Genomic DNA, 17,668 nt, shown 5'->3' on the forward strand with positions numbered 1-17,668 from the left:
ACACTGACATGGTCTGCGACAGGTGAGATGTAAATGCATCTCCTTCGATATATGGGTAGGTTCTGATTAGGGACATTCTTTCAACTCCCGATACATTTTTCAAAAATTAACCCATTCTTCCTAGTTACCTAGTACAATGGCGCACCAATACCATCTCATTGTTGCTGCAATACCAAAGATATCCAGACAATTAGTTTGCTTGAGCATAACCCTTTATTCATTCCAATGTCAGGCCAGTTAATGTAAGCCTATTTCATGTTTACTCATGTTTGCCCCCAAATAACGAAAAGGTAAATAAAATAACCTTCAAACAAAACTTACATAGTGTCTTTAAATCCCACCTAGAAAGCAATCAAAAGTATGCAAATCTCTAGCTTCACACAAAAACTATATTTGCAATACTGAATTGAAACCAGGGGGTAAAAAGACAATGTTACAAATTGGACCGCACACTAGTTCTTCAAAGTAAAATGAGGAAAAGGACAGCAAAATGCCTGTGGTAAAAGGGAAAAACTGAACAAAGAAGAAAATGTATATGCATGGTCTAATAAATCAAACAAGGTCTACAGTGCGTTTCTCAGCCACCCACACACACACACAACAGGTTTTCAAGCCTCTTTAATACAAACGACACTGTATTCCTTGCATTCCCTCCAGACTGTTAAGAGAATCAGACTCATGCATAGAGGTTCTGCTATGTTCAGGCCATCTCAGCATGAAGCTCAAATATAACAACTTTCATTGGAAGGGATTTTGTTAGTTTAGTATAAAAATAAAGTGGCACAATAATTATACTCCCAACCAATGTTTCAGCAATGCTGGTTACTATACCCATTCAAATGTTTGGAAACAGTGTGCACCTATTTTTTTAGTTTACGCTCAGTCTGCACCTCTAAAAGTGTTTACTAGTTAGTTAAGTAGACATTTGTTTGAAGACCAAATTCATGGCTGACAGTGTTCGGACTCAGGATTGAAAATCTGAAGGGTTCATTGGCTGACTGCTACCCCAAATATAAAATGAATCCCTTAAACTTATTCCATTTTAATCAACCTTAAGTAGATCCTACTATGATAAACTGATCCGTCTAACCCCAAAGTATGTCTGTCAAAATCTTTGTTGTGGAACAAATCTTTGCACGCTCGCACTATTGTAGAATGCATAATAAAACAATTTCATGGTGTTCCAGTGAAGAAATAGTGAGTGGGACTGTGGTGGAGGTATTACTTCCTTTGGCTACATACTAAAAAAAAAAATATCCATTGCTTATAATTCTAAAATAGAGCTTCATGGAAAAATGACAAGAGTGATAGCAGGAGATGGATCAAATAAAAAGTGTGAGGGTAAAGGGAGAAGTCTCAACTTCAGTGTAGTCTACTTTGTGTGAACCATGGAGGTGCTGAATAGAAGCTTCTGTTTCTTCTTCTTTTTCCCTCTCTTTTCCTCTGAAAGAGAGTGATGAATGAGATGAGTATGCAGTCTAATGCCATAAATAAGTAATCACTCACAAGCAAAGACACAGTGAAAGACTGACCAGGGATGACCAACGGCTGGGTTGGAGCAGTTGGACCTTGGTGCTGCAGGAGTGCCTCCTCGAAGGCCTGGCTGAAAGAGTTCTGGAAGCTGGGAACTGGGACCCGGTTACTCTCTCCATCACTCTCTCCATCACTATCTGCCACTGGAGGAGCCAGCAGCATGTATGAGGGAGCAGCACAGAAAAAGAGGAGTCAAACATGGTCCAACACTGCCCATTATTGACACTTCGCTGTCCAATATAGGTTTCAGCTGACAATACTTGTCTGGCCAACTGATTTGAGCAAGCACTAACAGACACAGGAGAAATGGAAGGCTTTAGATGTGTAGTTGTCACCTTTCTTTGAGGTGGTCCATGGCCCAGCATCTACCCTGGCTTTCCCATCTCTCAGCATCTTTTCAGGGGAGAATAAGGGATGATGAGCGAGAACGTCAGAAAGTTATACAAATGGTCTATTACTGGTATTCATTGTCAATATCCAAAGGCTGTGATACATCCTGACATCCAAGGTAATCAGTCCGTAATGAAAATAATACATTTAGGAGCGAGTAAATTAATGAGTTAGGCCAACAGACCTGAGCGAACGACATGCAGTTAGAGTCATCCTCCACACTGCCCACGCTGGGCACAGGGCTGTGTCCACTCAGACTGGGGAACATCAGCCCATCTGCAACAACAGGGAAATGGTGTTTTCAGTTCACAAGGCTCACACATCCAAGGCACTGTTTGTAATGCGCTATATTTTGTCCAAAATATGAATTCCATGTCACAAAATCTCGAGTCGCTAAGGCGGGACAGTTGAAAGAGCTGGTCTCACCAGAGACAGGGCTGCTGCTGAGGAATGAGGGAGGGGCTAACAGAAATTCAGGGTACACAGGTGGACTGCCATTGTGAAGTGGTGATCCAAATGCCGGGAACTGCTGAAAATTCTCCAGCCCAATATGCACCTCTGGATCTGAGAGAGAAGACCGTAAATTTAAGATACCCCATCTGACCACAGGTTTTTAGTTACACATTTTACATTGAGAAACAACCTAAAGTAAAGCGTACTCACAGTTCCCCTGCTTCTTGTTCTCCTCCATCTCAATACGCCTCTCCCTACGCTTCTCATCCCTTGCTTTCTTTTGTCTAAGACGCTTTCTTTTCTCCAAGTCATCTGAGTCACATAGGAGTAACGGAGAAAGAAGACTTGATATGGATATGAGGAGTAGTACTGTAACAACCCATGAATAGACTGTGTGTGTTAGGATATCTAACCTGCAAAGCTGTCCAGGGTCTCTTTGGACAGGGTGGGGGGGTGCAGGGCCAGCTCACAGATGCTAAACTCACAGGTGAGCGGCAGGTGAGCCAGGTAGCGGTGTCGACGGCGAATCTCCTTTAGCCAAGAGAATGAAAACAGTGAAATGAGCCAGAAGAAAAAAAGTCTTGGTGCATTTCATGAATAAACATACTTAAGTAGTATGTTACAGATCTAATCACTTACCTCTGTGATAGTCTGCCCCTCAATCTCCACCACAGTGGCAGTGATGGTGTGAGGGCTGGCCTCCAGGCTGCCGTACTCACGCAGCAGACAGCGCACGTTCACTGGGTGCAAAAACATCTGCTGGCAGTCCTCCGCTGAAGGGAGAACGAAAGGAGTAAGTACAGAGACTGGACTTTTGATGACAATATAGATGACAAGGTAGGCATTGAGTGGAGAGACTGATGAAGACATTTTGCTAAAGGGTATCCTACCTTGGTAGAAGTAATAGGAGGGGCCATGCTCTGAGGTTTGGGGGCGCATTGTTTCAGCCTGGCTGGGAGGCTTCTCCTCAGCAGGCTGGGGCTCTGGAGCTGCATCCCCAGAGGCCTCAGTGGACTCCTCCAGCACTCTTTCCAGGAGCTCTGGTTCCTCACCAGGCGCATCCTCTGGAACCTCTGCTACCTCATCATCAAATGCAGAGGAGTATTGCAGCACCGGCTGTAAACAGTAAAACACAGATAATCTCTCAGACCCAATAACACAGGTGAATTTGGAGAGTAATGTTACATAAAGGAGTTTTAAATAGCAACACTTACCTTGGTACTGCTGAAGATTGTCACTACTTCCTCCTCAGGGGAGGGGAGGTCTGCCAGAGTGAGATTTGACAGTTCTAAGTTGTCCTTAGTACATGCCTTCTGGTGCTTCAGCAGAGCCTCCTCTCGCTCCTGGACCACAGCAGAGGAAAGATGGGGTTAGTTCATGCTACCTAGGCCTATATGACTTGAACCAAGTTTGGGTAACAATGCAGCAGACACTACCTGTGTTTTAAATGACAAGCTATTCGTTTGTCAGTGTTACCTGGAGACTGCACAGGGCGCTCTGGATGAAGCAGGCTATGGCATCCTCCTCCAGGGTGAGCTGAGCCTGCAAAACAAACTTCTCCTCAGCCACCAGGCCCAGTAACTGCTCTTGAGAGGCAAGCAGCAGCTTGGAGTACGGGCTCAGGTGCACATCTACAACACAGGGGTACAACAACTCACATATAGCATACCACAGACACAGTTATATGGTAAACATTTGGTCATCATCCAACCTTGCCTTCTTTGCACTAACACCTGTCTTTTCTTACTAGCACAGACTTTGCTGATGGCTACCTTCATGTGGAAAAATGGACTCACTATGACTGATGTGGTTGTCTCACCTAACTACCTTAAGATGGATGCACTAACTATAAGTCACTGGATATTCAGACCATCTGCTAAAATTAAAATCTCTCACCTCCAAAGCAAATAGGCTCCTCCACCTTCACCCACTGGGAGGTGGGCATGGCCACCAGAGCCCCCTTCTCCCTTCGCATTAGGCGCATGGTGATGAGGTCACCAACTGCATACTGCCTGGTCTCCATCGCAACCACACTGCAATGAGATACGAGGGGATAGAGCATTTTACTAACCATTTTCAACTACAATATTTTATTTCCCTAAGGTAGCAATACAGAATTTTCTAATAAGGCTGTTTATCATCGCTCTCTCTCTCTAACCTTTTGAGGTCATCAGAGTGTACAGACTCATAACAGATGGGGCACTTGGACCAGCTCTTGTCACTGAGAGACAGGTAGTGCAGCATGCATGGCCAGCAGAAGATGTGGCCACAGCGGGTGATATGGGCCGCTACAGGGGGGTAGAGGCAGATGGGGCAGGAGGGAACCTCATGACTGTAGATGCGCTGGAGGGAAATAATATTTACATTAAAAGTCTAATTAGATGTGGCGATTTCAAGCCAAAGAGGTCTGGTGTACGGAACTTACCACTTGCTGCACACAGTCCCAGTTCACAAGAGTGTCTGGGTCAGTGAAGTGAGCCTTGTAGTCCTGGTCATCAGTCACCACGAACTGGCAGCTAAGGCACAAAAAAACACCAATTAGTTAATAAATAGCAACCTAACAATTCATACTGTACAAAGTAGACTGAATTGATCAGGAGCTCACTTGGCCTGGAGGAAAAGCTCCTTGTTGAAGGGCTTATGCTTGTGGCCCCACTTGTTGTGGCGGCCCCAGCAGGAGTGTTTCTCTCCTCCTAGACCACCATGGCCCCCACGAGGCTCAAACGTGAAGTTGAGCAAGTGGTTCAAACTGATCTTTTTGGGTCCAGCAAACTGAGCCGGGCTGAACTCGGCCCGGCGGCACTCTGCTACCTGGGAGAAGGGAGAAGAAAATTAGAGCCCAACTTTTCTGATTGACAGGTAGGAATAATACAATTCCAGTTAGATGTTCTACTGTATGTGGGTTGATGCTGCCTTGTTTCTACCGTTCAGTGACTCATAATTCTACCATTAATTTGTCAATAAGTGCAATTATACTGATATTAATTAAATGTGGAAAGATACAAATATAGGACCTAACTAAGCGCTCTTTTTAATAGACTTCTGATGTTATTCCATATCCAAAAAATGATAAATAACTGTCAAGTCTTGTGAACGCTCACCTCTTCACGTCTTCCTCCACCTGTAATGCCATACTGCCGGGCTTCACCTCTCTGGGTGGGCCTCTTGTCAAAATTCTTGCTTTTCTGTGAATTGGTGCGACGAGGACCAGGGAAACTGTCACTCTTGGGAAGGGAGGGCTCTCGCTTGCGGCTGTAGCGCTTAGAGCTTCCATTATTCTTACCATCTGGGGAGAATGAAAGGGGAAAATTGCTTTTTTTGGTCCTCCAATAATCAGTATCGAAAAATAATTGGTTGATCTCTAATACTGATAACTAGTGCTTGGGTGCCAAATGTGTAGGTGTCCCCATAATATTTGTAACCATAATCATTATTTTAGTGATCCATGGCCTCCTAAATACAATGCCCCCGATCCTGCTGATTTGATCTGCTGAACCGTATTCATGCCGGTGGACCCTAAAAGTGAATTTCCCACCAGACTGCATTATTTGCATTGCTTTATCTGCCTTCCGCACAATTTCCCTGAGGCACTCTGATGTAAAGTACAAAACAAATCAATCTAAGGAAGGGGTGAAGATTATGAAGATCTTGCTGATATTATTACTCTTGTATGAAATACCTACAGTGCCTTCAGAAAGTATTCATACCCCTTGACTTAAAACACATTTTGTTATGTTACAGCCTGAATTCAAAATGTATTAAATAGATGTTCTCACCCATCTACACACAATACCCCATAACAACAAATTGTAAACATTCTAAGAAATGTATGTAAATGTATTAAATGAAATACATAAATATTTAATTTGCTTAAGTATTCACACCCCTGAGTCAATACATGTTAGAATCACCTTAGGCAGCGATTACAGTTGTGAGTCTTTTTGGATAAGTCTAAGAGCTTTGCACACCTGGATTGTACATTGTTTGCCCTTTATTCTTTTCAATATTCTTCAAGCTTTATCAAATTGGTTGTTGTTCATTGCAAGACAAACATTTAAGTCTTGCCAAAGATTTATGCAGATTTAAGTCAAAACTGTAACTCTGCCACTCAGGAACTTTCACTGTCTTCTTGGTAAGCAACTCCAGTGTAGATGTGGCCTCGTTTTTAAGGTTATTGTCCTGCCAAAAGGTGAATTTGTCTCCCAGTGTCTGGTGTAAAACAGACTGAACAAGTTTTTCCTCTAAGATTTAGCCCGTGCTTAGCTCCATTCTGTTTCTTTTTTATCCTCCCCAGTCCTTAATGATTACAAGCATACCCATAACATGATCCAGCCACAACTACGGTTGAACATATGGAGAGTGATACTTAGTAAATGTGTTGCATTTGCCCCAAACATAACACTTTGTATTCAGGACAAAAGTTAATTGCTTTGCCAATAATTATTTTGCATTATTGGTTAGTAGCTTTACATTTTTTTGTAAAGCTACTAACCATAATTCCACTGACATTATGGGGTATTGTGTGTAGGCCAGTGACCAAACAAAATCTAAATTTAACCCATTTAACATTCATGTTGTAACCCAAAATGTGGGAAAAGGCAAGGGGTGAAAACTTTCTGAAGGCAATGTATCTAAAATTGAGCAAACTGTGCAAGCTGATATTGAGAACCCACATGACTAGCACTGGGTGGGCTGCATGGACTTAAGCACAAGCCAGAGCAAGTCAACTCATAATTGCTTACATTTAAAGTGATAGATCACTCTAAAATCAAAGTTGTCAGGAGTTGTTGGACATGTTGTGTAGCTCCTGTTAAAAACATATGCCTCGATCCCAAATGAATGGCAAAGGGAGATTTTATTGAACCTTAATGTATGATGTTGAGATGTGTCTGTTACTTGAACTCTGAGAAGCATTTATTTGGGCTGCAATCTGAGGTGCAGTTAATTGCCGATTACTGAGGCTGGTAACTCCAATGAACTTATCCTTTCCTTTCCTGTGGTGGTCCTCATGAGAGCCAGTTTCATCGTAGCGCTTGATGGTTTTTGCAACTGCACTTGAAGAAACTTTCAAAGTTCTTGAAATTTTCAGGATGACTTAAATAATGGACTGTGGTTTCTCTTTGCTTATTTGAGCTGCTCTTGCTATAATACGGACTTGGTCTTATACCAAATAGGGCCATCTTCTGTATACCAACCCTACCATGTCAACACAACAGATTGGCTCAAACGCATTAAGGAAAGAAATTCCACAAATTAACTTTGAACATGGCACACCTGTTAATTGAAATGCATTCCAGGTGACTACCTCAAAGCTGGTTGAGAGAATGCCAAGCACGTGCAAAGCTGTCAAAGGCAAAGGGTGGCTACAATTGAAATAGCTTTTTGCAGACTTCTTTGCCGACTCGGGCTCCCAAGTGGCACAATGGTCTAAGGCACTGCATCACAGTGCTAGAGGCATCACTATAGAGCCCGGTTAAATCCCGGGCTGTATCACAACCGGTCGTGATCGAGAATCCCATAGGGCAGGCAACAATTTGCCAAGCGTCGTCCTGGTTTGGGTTTCTTTTGTTGGCAGTCATTGTAAATAAGAATTTCTTCTTAACTGACTTGCCTAGTTAAATAAAAGTTAAATAAAAAATACTGACACCTTCAACGGGTGTTGAGCGTTCGTAAATACCTCAGTTATTCTGAACTTTTGCAGACTCCGACGAGAATGGTCTGAAATCGGATAGCCAGAGCGAACGCACCCGTTCTGTCAAGGCACGTCATCTCCCATATCAAGTAAACAAACCATGCACTACAGCTAGGCCAGCTTTAAAGTTAGCAAGCTAAGAGAACGTTGGCTGGGTAGTTAAACCAGTCAGGAAAGATTAACTAGGATTTGGTTCGAATTATTAATTAATGTTCACCTGTTTTCGGTTTAGATTCCCCGGCTGTTGGGCCTGTAGAACTTGAACGGGGCGGAACCTTGTTGCTGTTGGCATTGCTGTTTGGATTCTTCTCCATAGTTGTATCTTTTCGGTGAGAGGTATTTAGGCCGAGCTCCAGGGAGAGAGCGTCCGTGCGCTCTAGCATTAAATGGGGCAAAGGGAGAGGAGACCGGGTTGTTGCGACTGCGGGTCAGGCCCTGGTTAATTTCTGTCAAACACAGAAACTCCATCACGGCGACATATTGACAACAAAACAAACAATAGAAAAATAGAGACACAATTTGGGCGTCTCAGTAATGGAGGCGGTGTAGAAAGAGAAAACGAAGGCTCACACAGCGGGGCCAAGACCCCGTAAAGTTCTGCTTTTTAGCGTTCTGGGAAACACTTGGCCCCAACAAGGCGTCGACCGTTCTCCAAGGTCTGTCCAAACGGACACTTGTGCAGTTTTCCACCAAAAATATGATCGCATGGACGATCTCCTAATAATGGCAACAGGAACCATAAAGACCCAGATGAGATCGGCGTGGTTGTTCTTTTGTACGGGGAGGGATTATGGGAAATGTAGTAACAACCCAACATTTTTTAACTCATCGATAGCTAAATGTTAATTATTAACATAGCAGGTAGGAAAACTAACGTGAAAGACTGAAACTGTGTTCGAATACTCATACTAACCGTACTATTTGTGACGTGAATTTAGTATATAGTGTGCTTATTGGTCATAGTATGGATATAGTTAGTATGCCAAAAGTTCCCGGATATCGTACTAAATACGCCAAAATATGAAGTATACACGCAGAGGACACTATTTCCGTAAGGTAATACGTAGTGCAATTCTTCAGGAAATGTGTGTTTTCAGATCTGAAGAAAATGGTAGAAAACATGCAGCGGACGGACACAAATTCATTGCTTTAACTACAAATGTTTCAAAATAAGTTACCTAGCACGTTATGTTGGCTGATAATTTGTTAGCTACGCTGCCCTTACAACCCACATAGCATATCATTACAGCAGTATGTACCGGAATGTTAGCTAGCTGCTTATACATCAAACTTGACAGTATGTTAACTATAGGCTAACTAATGAATTACCCAACGTTTATTGACTTGATTATCCCCTTCATTTTTACCTTAGCTAAATGGTATAGTCGTGTTATTTCAGAGCGCACTCGTCTGAGTACAAGCACAGAGTAATGCGTTTACTCGTGCTCAACACCCGTCGAATATGACGGCCAAAAAGCGTAATTAAATTGTTGCCAGCTGCACAGTTAGTCACCAACATTCTTGGTAACATAAACACTGTCTAACCAGCTCTGCTATGGTGAGTAAACTGGTCAGAGTTGTCCCATGTTTGTATGAAAGTAGCTAGCCAACGTTAGTTTGGGTGCTTAAGATCTCAAGAGCGAGTGACGTCCCCGATTGAAATGTTATTAGCGGGCAACCTGCTAACTAGCTATCTATTTCACATCGGTTACATAGGGACAGAATGCTCAAATCAACCATACTCCTCGGCCTGTGCTTAGTGTGCGCTGGACAAGCTGGCAATGCTCTGAATTTACTACCGCACTCTGGCACCCCAGATTGAATTAAAAAACACACCTGAAGTCGTAAAATGTCTAACTAGTAATAATGTTATGCTAACTAGTTAGCAAAAGGTTGCATAGCAACAGCATCAACTTCCGGTAGACAGGCGAAGAGCTAGTATGCTCAACTGAAAGGATACTTGTTTGTTTACAGTATACTAAATTGAACTTATAGTATGTAGTATATACTCATTAAGTATGTGGTATATACAGTTGAAGTCGGAGGTTTACATACACTTAGGTTGGAGTAATTAAAACTCGTTTTTCAACCACTCCACACATTTCTTGTGAACAAACTATAGTTTTGGCAAGTCGGTTAGGACATCTACTTTGTGCATGACACAATTTTTCATACAATTGTTTACAGACATATTATTTCACTTACAATTCACTGTATCACAATTCCAGTGGGTCAGAAGTTTACATACACTAAGTTAACTGTGTCTTTAAACAGCTTAGAAAATTCCAGAAAATGATGCCATGGCTTTAGAAACTTCTGACAGGCTAATTTACATCATTTGAGTCAATTGGAGGTGTACCTGTGGATGTATTTCAAGGCCTACCTTCAAACTCAGTGCCTCTTTGCTTGACATCATGGGAAAATCAAAAGAAATCAGCCAAGACCTCAGAAAACAAAATGTAGACCTCCACAAGTCTGGTTCATTCTTGGGAGCAATTTCCAAATGCCTGAAGGTACCATGCAGCCGTCATACCGCTCAGGAAGGAGATGCGTTCTGTCTCCTAGAGAAAAACGTACTTTGGTGCGAAAGGTGCAAATCAATCCCAGAACAACAGCAAAGGACCTTGTGAAGCTGCTGGAGGAAACGGGTACAAAAGTATCCATATCCACAATAAAATTAGTTTTGTATCAACATAACCTGAAAGGCCGCTCAGCAAGGAAGAAGAGACTGCTTCAAAACCACCATTAAAAAAAGCCAGACTATGGTTTGCAACTGCACATGGGGACAAATATAGTACTTTTTGGAGAAATGTCCTCTGGTATGATGAAACAAAAATAGAACTGTTTGGCCATAATGACCTTTATTATGTTTGGAGGAAAAGGGGGAGGCTTGCAAGCCGAAGAACACCATCCCAACCGTGAAACATGGGGGTGGCAGCATCATGTTGTGGGGGTGCTTTGCTGCAGGAGGGACTGGTGCACTTCACAAAATAGATGGCATCATGAGGAAAGTAAATATGTGGATATATTGAAGAAACATCTCAAGACATCAGTTAAAGCTTGGTCACAAATGGGTCATCCAAATGGACAATGACCTCAAGCATACTTCCAAAGTTATGGCAAAATGGCTTAATGACAACAAAGTCAAGGTTTTGGAGTGGCCATCACAAAGCCCTGACCTCATCCTATAGAAAATTTGTGGGCAGAACTGAAAAAGCGTGTGTGAGCAAGGAGGAATGGGCCAAAATGCACCCAATTTATGTAAACTTCTGACCCACTGGGAATGTGATGAAAGAAATAAAACAACATTTTTACTTGGATTAAATGTCAGGAATTGTGAAAAACTTAATTTAAATATATTTTGCTAATGTGTATGTAAACTTCTGACTTCAACTGTACCTACCTAGATGATATTAGCAACATACTTACTTTACCAGATCCTCTTCTCCTTCAGCCAGTGGAGGTCTTTAATTTAATCGCTTATCATTTCTGACAACTATATGAACAAGGTGAAATATATTTAAATTCATAGTGTCCGAATGCACTGCTCTATAAAAGCAATTTAGAACTAACTTGACGTTTTCTGTTGAATATTCAAAGCCAGATTAACTCATTGCAGAATGTATCCGTAATCATGAATGAATAAGCATGTTTTATTTGACAAGAAGGCACCTAGTCCCCCATCAATCACGTCAAACACCTGAACCAACAATTACATTGTTTTAAATAAATCAAAATAGTAAACAATGCATACATGTGCCTTTCATACATAATATATACACTTCTGAATTTAAGTCAACCTTAATGGGTGAAGGAAGGGTGGGTTTCTAGAGATAAGATGGAGAGTTTCAAAGTGTCTGAAGTTGAGGGACCATTGACCCTGGGGCAGAAATGGCATAATGGGGAGCTAGAGAGATGGTTGGCCATAGAATAAACATAAAATGGGATGTTGGTGTGCTTCGGCACCCATTTTAGATCTGTCACAAATATCCGGCCCAAGTCGAGTCATACTGGAGGTCTCAGAGTGTGTCCCAATGACGTCATTCCGTCTCAGTTGCAGCATTCAAATCGTGGTCATCGTGTGTCTGTGAATCACAACATTAAAGATAATGAGTGATCACAGCAGTTCCACAAATTGAACAATAGACATAACAACTTAACATTACCCTGAATTGTGAATTTCTCTGCCCTCCACAAATGTTGTGCCTCTTGTCGAGGTCAGTAGTGCCTTTGTTGTACTTTGCCTGGTTGGAAAGATAAAAGACAATCTCCTTGAGTGATGCCATTGAAGTGTAAACTACATGCAAACAGAAAGCTACAATAACAGTTAGCTAGCTAACATTAGCAAAAAAAAACAGTCTAGCTAGCTAGCTGACTAAGCAGGCTGAGGTAAATACAGTAGGTACTGTATATAGCAACGTCAATTTAAAAACAGCTTAAATTAGAATTATTTATTTTCATCAAAGTAGTACTGGGCCTTTATTAGTCCTGTATTCACCTTTTTTATTTTATTTTTATTTAACTAGGCAAGTCAGTTAAGAACAGTCTTATTTTCAATGGCGGCCTATGTCCTACTTGATATAGCTGGCAAAAATAAACTTAGGAATGGGAAGCATAGAAAAAGTGCACATAGAACAGATCTACTTCTTCTTAGACTTGCTTTTAATGAGAATGACAGATCTATAATTCACATTTATGTGAATTTGGTCAGGTCGCCCAAAAAGTTGCATACTGCAGCTTTAATAGTACCCATGTTATGCTATCAGTTTGTGAGTGTTTGATATGGAGGTATATGAAGAAGTAAAGTGGCTGTTCCACTGGATGTCATAAGGTGAAAGCACCAATTTGTAAGTCGCTCTGGATAAGAGCGTCTGCTAAATGACTTAAATGTAAATGTACATGTAAGTCGGCTTTGTTAGGCTTACTGCTCGAACACTTCATGCTGTCTTTAAAATGTTGAGTCATGGGTAACCATTTTTACGTGGAGTGTCTGAAAGTGGGCGTTGCGAAAGAAGTGGGTGGATCAACAGACGTTGGAATGTGGAAAGCGAATCAGCTAATTGGGCAGATTTGTTGACACCGTTTTGCGTGGCTGATTGCGTGGACAACTAGATAAACCGGTGTAGCATTTTAGCTAAGCCTAACCCATAGAGATATATAGAGGACTCATCTTCATCAATTCAAGTGGCTTTATTGGCATGGGAAACATGTGTTACATTTGCCAGTAGCAAGTGAGGTAGATAATATACAAAAGCGAAATAAACAATAATAACGTTATTATAACGTCTGTGACTGCATGGGCAGCGCCATTGAGGCTACAACCTATAGGAATCCCCACCCAGTTGACTACTACCAATGTCTGAAGCATGCTGGAAGCCCTCAATGGTGCTGCCCATGCAAAAACAGCCTTTTGGCCACTAGAGGCCTCTCTCATTCCATGGCTTAACTAGAGTTTCCTAAATGTAACCTCATTCTCCTAACCTGACACATTAATTCTCCTAACCTGACACATTAGTTCTCCTAACCTGCTGCGTTAGTTCTCCTAAAGTGCCACATTAATTGAGTCCCACAGTATGAGTCATAATACCCATAAAACCTAGCGGTCAAACACAGAAATGGTTCCATGTTAATCACGTTAAAAGGTGACTTTTATCAATATATAACACCCCCCCCCCCAAATTACAAAAATAAATAAATAGAATTGACAATGTGGCTGTCATGCAGAACAACAAATTCATGTCTGAAGCTTCACGTTACTCACCAGGGTTATGATGATCTGGATGAGACTGCCAAATCGAGGTTACATTAGCTGTCTATTTGTCTAGCCATTTAAATGCATGAGAAATTCATAAAAACGAGTTGAGCTTTCTTTGACTTTTATAAACCACCAGTCTAGCTTGCTAGGTAACTAGCTAGATAAGCTAGAGCTAGGTGTTCTTGATCATGTTTGTGGGTAGCCTATTTCTAGTACTGCTTGACTTGTAGCTACCCTAGCTAGCTGTATGATTTTAGTCTGTCTTTTTGAGCGGTTTCAGAGATGGACTGATTAGCATCCTCTCGAGTCAACCATGTGCTTACTCTACTATGGGAAAATATTGATATGTTTATTGTTACCCTCTGGACAGCAGATCATCAGTATAGCTCGTAGGCAAGGTTATGTAATCTTATTTAGTCTAACCTACTATGGCGAGTTTTAAATGAATTGGTATGAATTTAAAAGCAGCTGTGAACCAGAAGACTGTAGCCAAGACAACACTGGTCCACACCCGCCATGTCTGTTGGGTAGTACTGTATGTGCCTTTAGGTTCCTTTCTATGTGTAGGCTATTGTACTAGTCTGTGTGGTACAGTCTTTCATATGTGTTGTAGTTTGTCTCAACTTTGAATTCAATCTAAGCCTTAGATTGTTAACTTCCTCCATGTTGTACTTAAAGACATTCAAGCAGCTCTTTGTTGAGCAAGTTTCCAATGGTCCCAGTACTGGTTGATGTGCAGGGCTAAGTGACCACACACGCTCAAATGGACCTACAGCTGGGGTAAGATTCTTCCATCATTCACACACAGTAGACATAGTGTAAACTACCATGTTGTCAACAAAATGCTGTCCTCAATGCTTAAGCAGTCAACTTCTGTTAGATTACTTGAAGGATTTAGCTATGTACTACCATTTTTCAACAACAATTTCCATCTAGCTAGTTGGTCATATACATGTTACTAACTATACATGTAGTTATACAGTATGTCTGTCATATTGAGGTATCTTGCTATAAGTAAACCCTGATCAATCAAATGGATAGGTGTAAGCAATTATCGTAATTCCAACTGCCCTTAACTAGGTGTCTTTGCTAGACACAGGGAGGGGGGAGAGAAAGAAAGGATGAGAGTGAGAGAGAGGTGGGAAGTAAGTGGAAGACTGACAGAGAGAGATGGAGACAGAGAGAAAGACAGCAGTGCAAATTTACTTGGACTTGAGTATTTCAACAACTCTTCTCTTCCAATTTGTTAGGCAATAACATGTACCTACAGTGAATGGCCAGCCACACAGGAGGGTGATTTTCATGAAGTAAAGGGAGGCCGTTCTGACCCGAGATGCATGCTGGCCATTTCGGAGTGAAACGCATGTTTGCCAAAAATCAACCTATGCTTCTTCTGCCAATGATGTGGACAGCTGGGCAAGTGAGAAACTTTGATCAATTATATTATATCTATTTGTCACATGCTTAAAGGTCCGTCTAGCCTGCCAGAAGTTTGAGGGTGGCGCCGGAGTTGAAAGTTGTTTCACAATGGCTCATGATCGGTAAATGTCACTAAGTTTTTTTGTAATGGTTGCTTTATTTGACCACAGCAGAGTTCAATATTATAGAATCTGTCTATGCCACCTACAAGGTGATGATGGCCATCATCATCCTCCAGGTTTGGATGAACCAACCAACCAGACCGCCATGGGAAGAGGAATTTGTTCTTAAGGTAAATTCGGCCCGTTTTGTTATTTATCAGTCATATTTATTTTATTTATCCTTTATTTAACTAGGCAAGTCAGTTAAGAACAAATTCTTATTTTCAATGACTGCCTAGGAACAGTGGGTTAACTGCCTGTCAGGGGCAGAACGACAGATTTGTACCTTGTCAGCTCGGGGGTTTGAACTTGCAACCTTCCGGTTACTAGTCCAACACTCTAACCACTAGGCTACGCTGCCGCCCCTCAATATTGCTTGGGGATAGAAGCTGTTCAAGAGCTTGTTGGTGTCAGACTTTATGTACTGGTACCTCTTGCCGTGCAACAGCAGAGAAAGGTTTATGGCTTGGGTGGTTGAAGTCTTTGGCGATTTTCTGGGCCTTCTTTTCACACCGCCTGATATAGAGGTCCTGGAAGGCAGGGAGCTCGGCCCCAATGATGTACTGGGCTGTCCTCACAACACTCTGTAGCGCCATGTGATCGAGTTCGGTGCTATTACCATACCAAGCAGTGATGCAGCCAGTCAATATGCTCTCAATGGTACAGCTATAGAACCTTTTCATGATTTGAAGGTAGTTATGCTGAGTTTATAAAAATGTACCTCTTCAATTTACCTCTCCAAATGACTTTAGGACCATTGACTGTCCGAGCCACCCAGGAGGTATCCCATCCACCAGAACCAGCGGGTTCGGGTCAGTCTGATTCTCTGTGCTCTGAGTTGGAGGGGGACCAGCTTCAGGTAGGCTATACCTTCAAAAACTGTTGAAAAGTTCATATCTCCTATTTATGACACTGCACTAATCCATCAAATCTTCTCAGGTAAAGTGTAACCTGTGTGTTTTCTTGTTTATGTCGCGATCACCTACCCTGTTCCCTTTAACTCTACTCCTGTTATCCGGGACCTAGGGGTTCTGCCCAACACCCAGACGTGGTGTTCGTCTGGGTGGATCCCAGACGAACTTGGGATCCACCCGAGTTCATCCATTACCAACCACCCTCCAAATTTTCATGACATCATCTACAGCTACTGTTATTGTCTTGTTGTTATTATCTGCTAATAAAGTTCTTGCTCTATCATACTGGGCACATAATGTGAGATACACAGAATAATTAAAACACTAGCACTGCAAACACTCGGAACAAAGTGGGCAGCAGTGCCTAGACTTTGCAGTATCCCTCTTCAAGTCCCCTTTCCGTGACTGGCTGCCTGTTGAGAACAAGTGACAGTCAGAACCTCCCACCCCCACAGCACCCACCTCCTCTCTATTCAACTCACCAGAATTCAGTATATGTTTGCCATGTGAGTGTACAACAACAACAAATCTGTGAAAATAAATGAATGACACAACTATACCCTAAAAAAGGTCAAAGTTTATATTTAAATCTTAAATATTGCCAGGCTGGTTTTCACAGCTGTTTCACAAGGTGTTGATTACTGTAATTTGTAAGGTATCCCTTGATGGTATTTGTTAGTTGTTAGAGGAAATTATGGTTGAAATGACTAAATATGTATACATTCCAATCAGAACTGACTAGTCCAAATGCTATAATGTACTGTACATATGAATTTTCTCTCTTGCTCCCATTCCCAATTGTATATAATGTAGTCAGGAGTTTAGTAACAATGAAGGTCTGTTCCTTAGTTCATTCAGTACAATCTCCAGGTGGCAGGAACGGCCGATCTCCAGACTGTCTAGAATGCTGATCTATACTGACTGACCTTGACTTCGTGCTGATAACGCGAAGGCTCGAGAGCTAGAGAGCCCTTCTACTGGTGAAATAGATAGAACGTTTAGAAAACGCTGATGTCATTTTCAGTTTATAACCTGTGGAAATATGTGTATGTGGCAGTACTCTCTTGAATTAAACGCTGTTACCTTGGCTTTTAAGACTGGTCTCGATCTACTTCATGCATAATTAATGAACTTACAAATCATTAATGAATTAGAAAGAGTGCGAATTTGGTTTTGGCTATAAAACATATAGGAATTTAAAATTCCTCCAACATAGTTCAACATGATTCATTGTTCTATCTTGGAACCTACAATAGACATATTCCACCACAAGGGTGTATTAATGAGCTATGCGAGAAAGAAAGAATGGAGCATAATAGAGGTCTACTAAAATATTATTTCTGTGCAGCTT

At 41.7% G+C, this 17,668-nt stretch overlaps 1 protein-coding gene and 2 long non-coding RNA genes across 7 annotated transcripts; 1 reads left to right on the forward strand and 2 right to left on the reverse strand.

Moving 5' to 3' along the window:
• Window positions 1-194: 194 nt before the first annotated feature.
• On the reverse strand, window positions 195-8,820 carry LOC115111497 (E3 ubiquitin-protein ligase RNF10-like). Its single transcript, XM_029637613.2, has 17 exons — window positions 8,286-8,820; window positions 5,478-5,662; window positions 4,982-5,187; window positions 4,802-4,892; window positions 4,535-4,719; window positions 4,273-4,409; window positions 3,853-4,007; window positions 3,591-3,719; window positions 3,267-3,492; window positions 3,016-3,149; window positions 2,790-2,907; window positions 2,587-2,688; window positions 2,350-2,487; window positions 2,108-2,199; window positions 1,869-1,926; window positions 1,533-1,676; window positions 195-1,443 (listed from the first exon to the last, which is right to left on the reverse strand). Exons 1-17 carry the CDS (start codon window positions 8,449-8,451, stop codon window positions 1,373-1,375), a joined length of 2,337 nt encoding a protein of 778 aa, XP_029493473.1. The 5' UTR covers window positions 8,452-8,820; the 3' UTR covers window positions 195-1,372.
• Window positions 8,821-8,833: 13 nt separating this feature from the next.
• Window positions 8,834-17,412, forward strand: LOC115111498 (uncharacterized). 5 transcript variants are annotated; one of them, XR_003860806.2, is made up of 4 exons: window positions 8,834-9,124; window positions 14,502-15,243; window positions 15,413-15,534; window positions 16,156-17,412. It is a non-coding gene; the product is annotated as an uncharacterized LOC115111498 (long non-coding RNA). The 5 variants fall into 5 exon arrangements; XR_003860809.2 differs by lacking the exon at window positions 8,834-9,124 and having other exon boundaries at window positions 13,626-15,243; window positions 16,156-16,262; window positions 16,430-17,412; XR_003860807.2 differs by lacking the exon at window positions 8,834-9,124 and having other exon boundaries at window positions 13,626-14,603; window positions 15,074-15,243.
• On the reverse strand, window positions 11,375-13,083 carry LOC135565291 (uncharacterized). The gene is made up of 3 exons (XR_010461484.1): window positions 12,994-13,083; window positions 12,235-12,312; window positions 11,375-12,153 (listed from the first exon to the last, which is right to left on the reverse strand). It is a non-coding gene; the product is annotated as an uncharacterized LOC135565291 (long non-coding RNA).
• Window positions 17,413-17,668: the final 256 nt, after the last annotated feature.

Source organism: Oncorhynchus nerka, linkage group LG27 (genome assembly GCF_034236695.1).
Source record: "Oncorhynchus nerka isolate Pitt River linkage group LG27, Oner_Uvic_2.0, whole genome shotgun sequence".
Classification (NCBI taxonomy): Eukaryota; Metazoa; Chordata; class Actinopteri; order Salmoniformes; family Salmonidae; genus Oncorhynchus; species Oncorhynchus nerka.

Coding starts and splice junctions, on each gene's coding strand:
- LOC115111497 (XM_029637613.2), bottom strand. CDS start 8,451: ATGCTAGAGCGCACGGACGCTCTCTCCCTGGAGCTCGGCCTAAATACC. Junction 4,720..4,801: donor GGGACTGTGTGCAGCAAGTG/GTAAGTTCCGTA, acceptor ATTTCCCTCCAG/CGCATCTACAGTCATGAGGT. Junction 4,008..4,272: donor GGAGCCTATTTGCTTTGGAG/GTGAGAGATTTT, acceptor CCTGTGTTGTAG/ATGTGCACCTGAGCCCGTAC.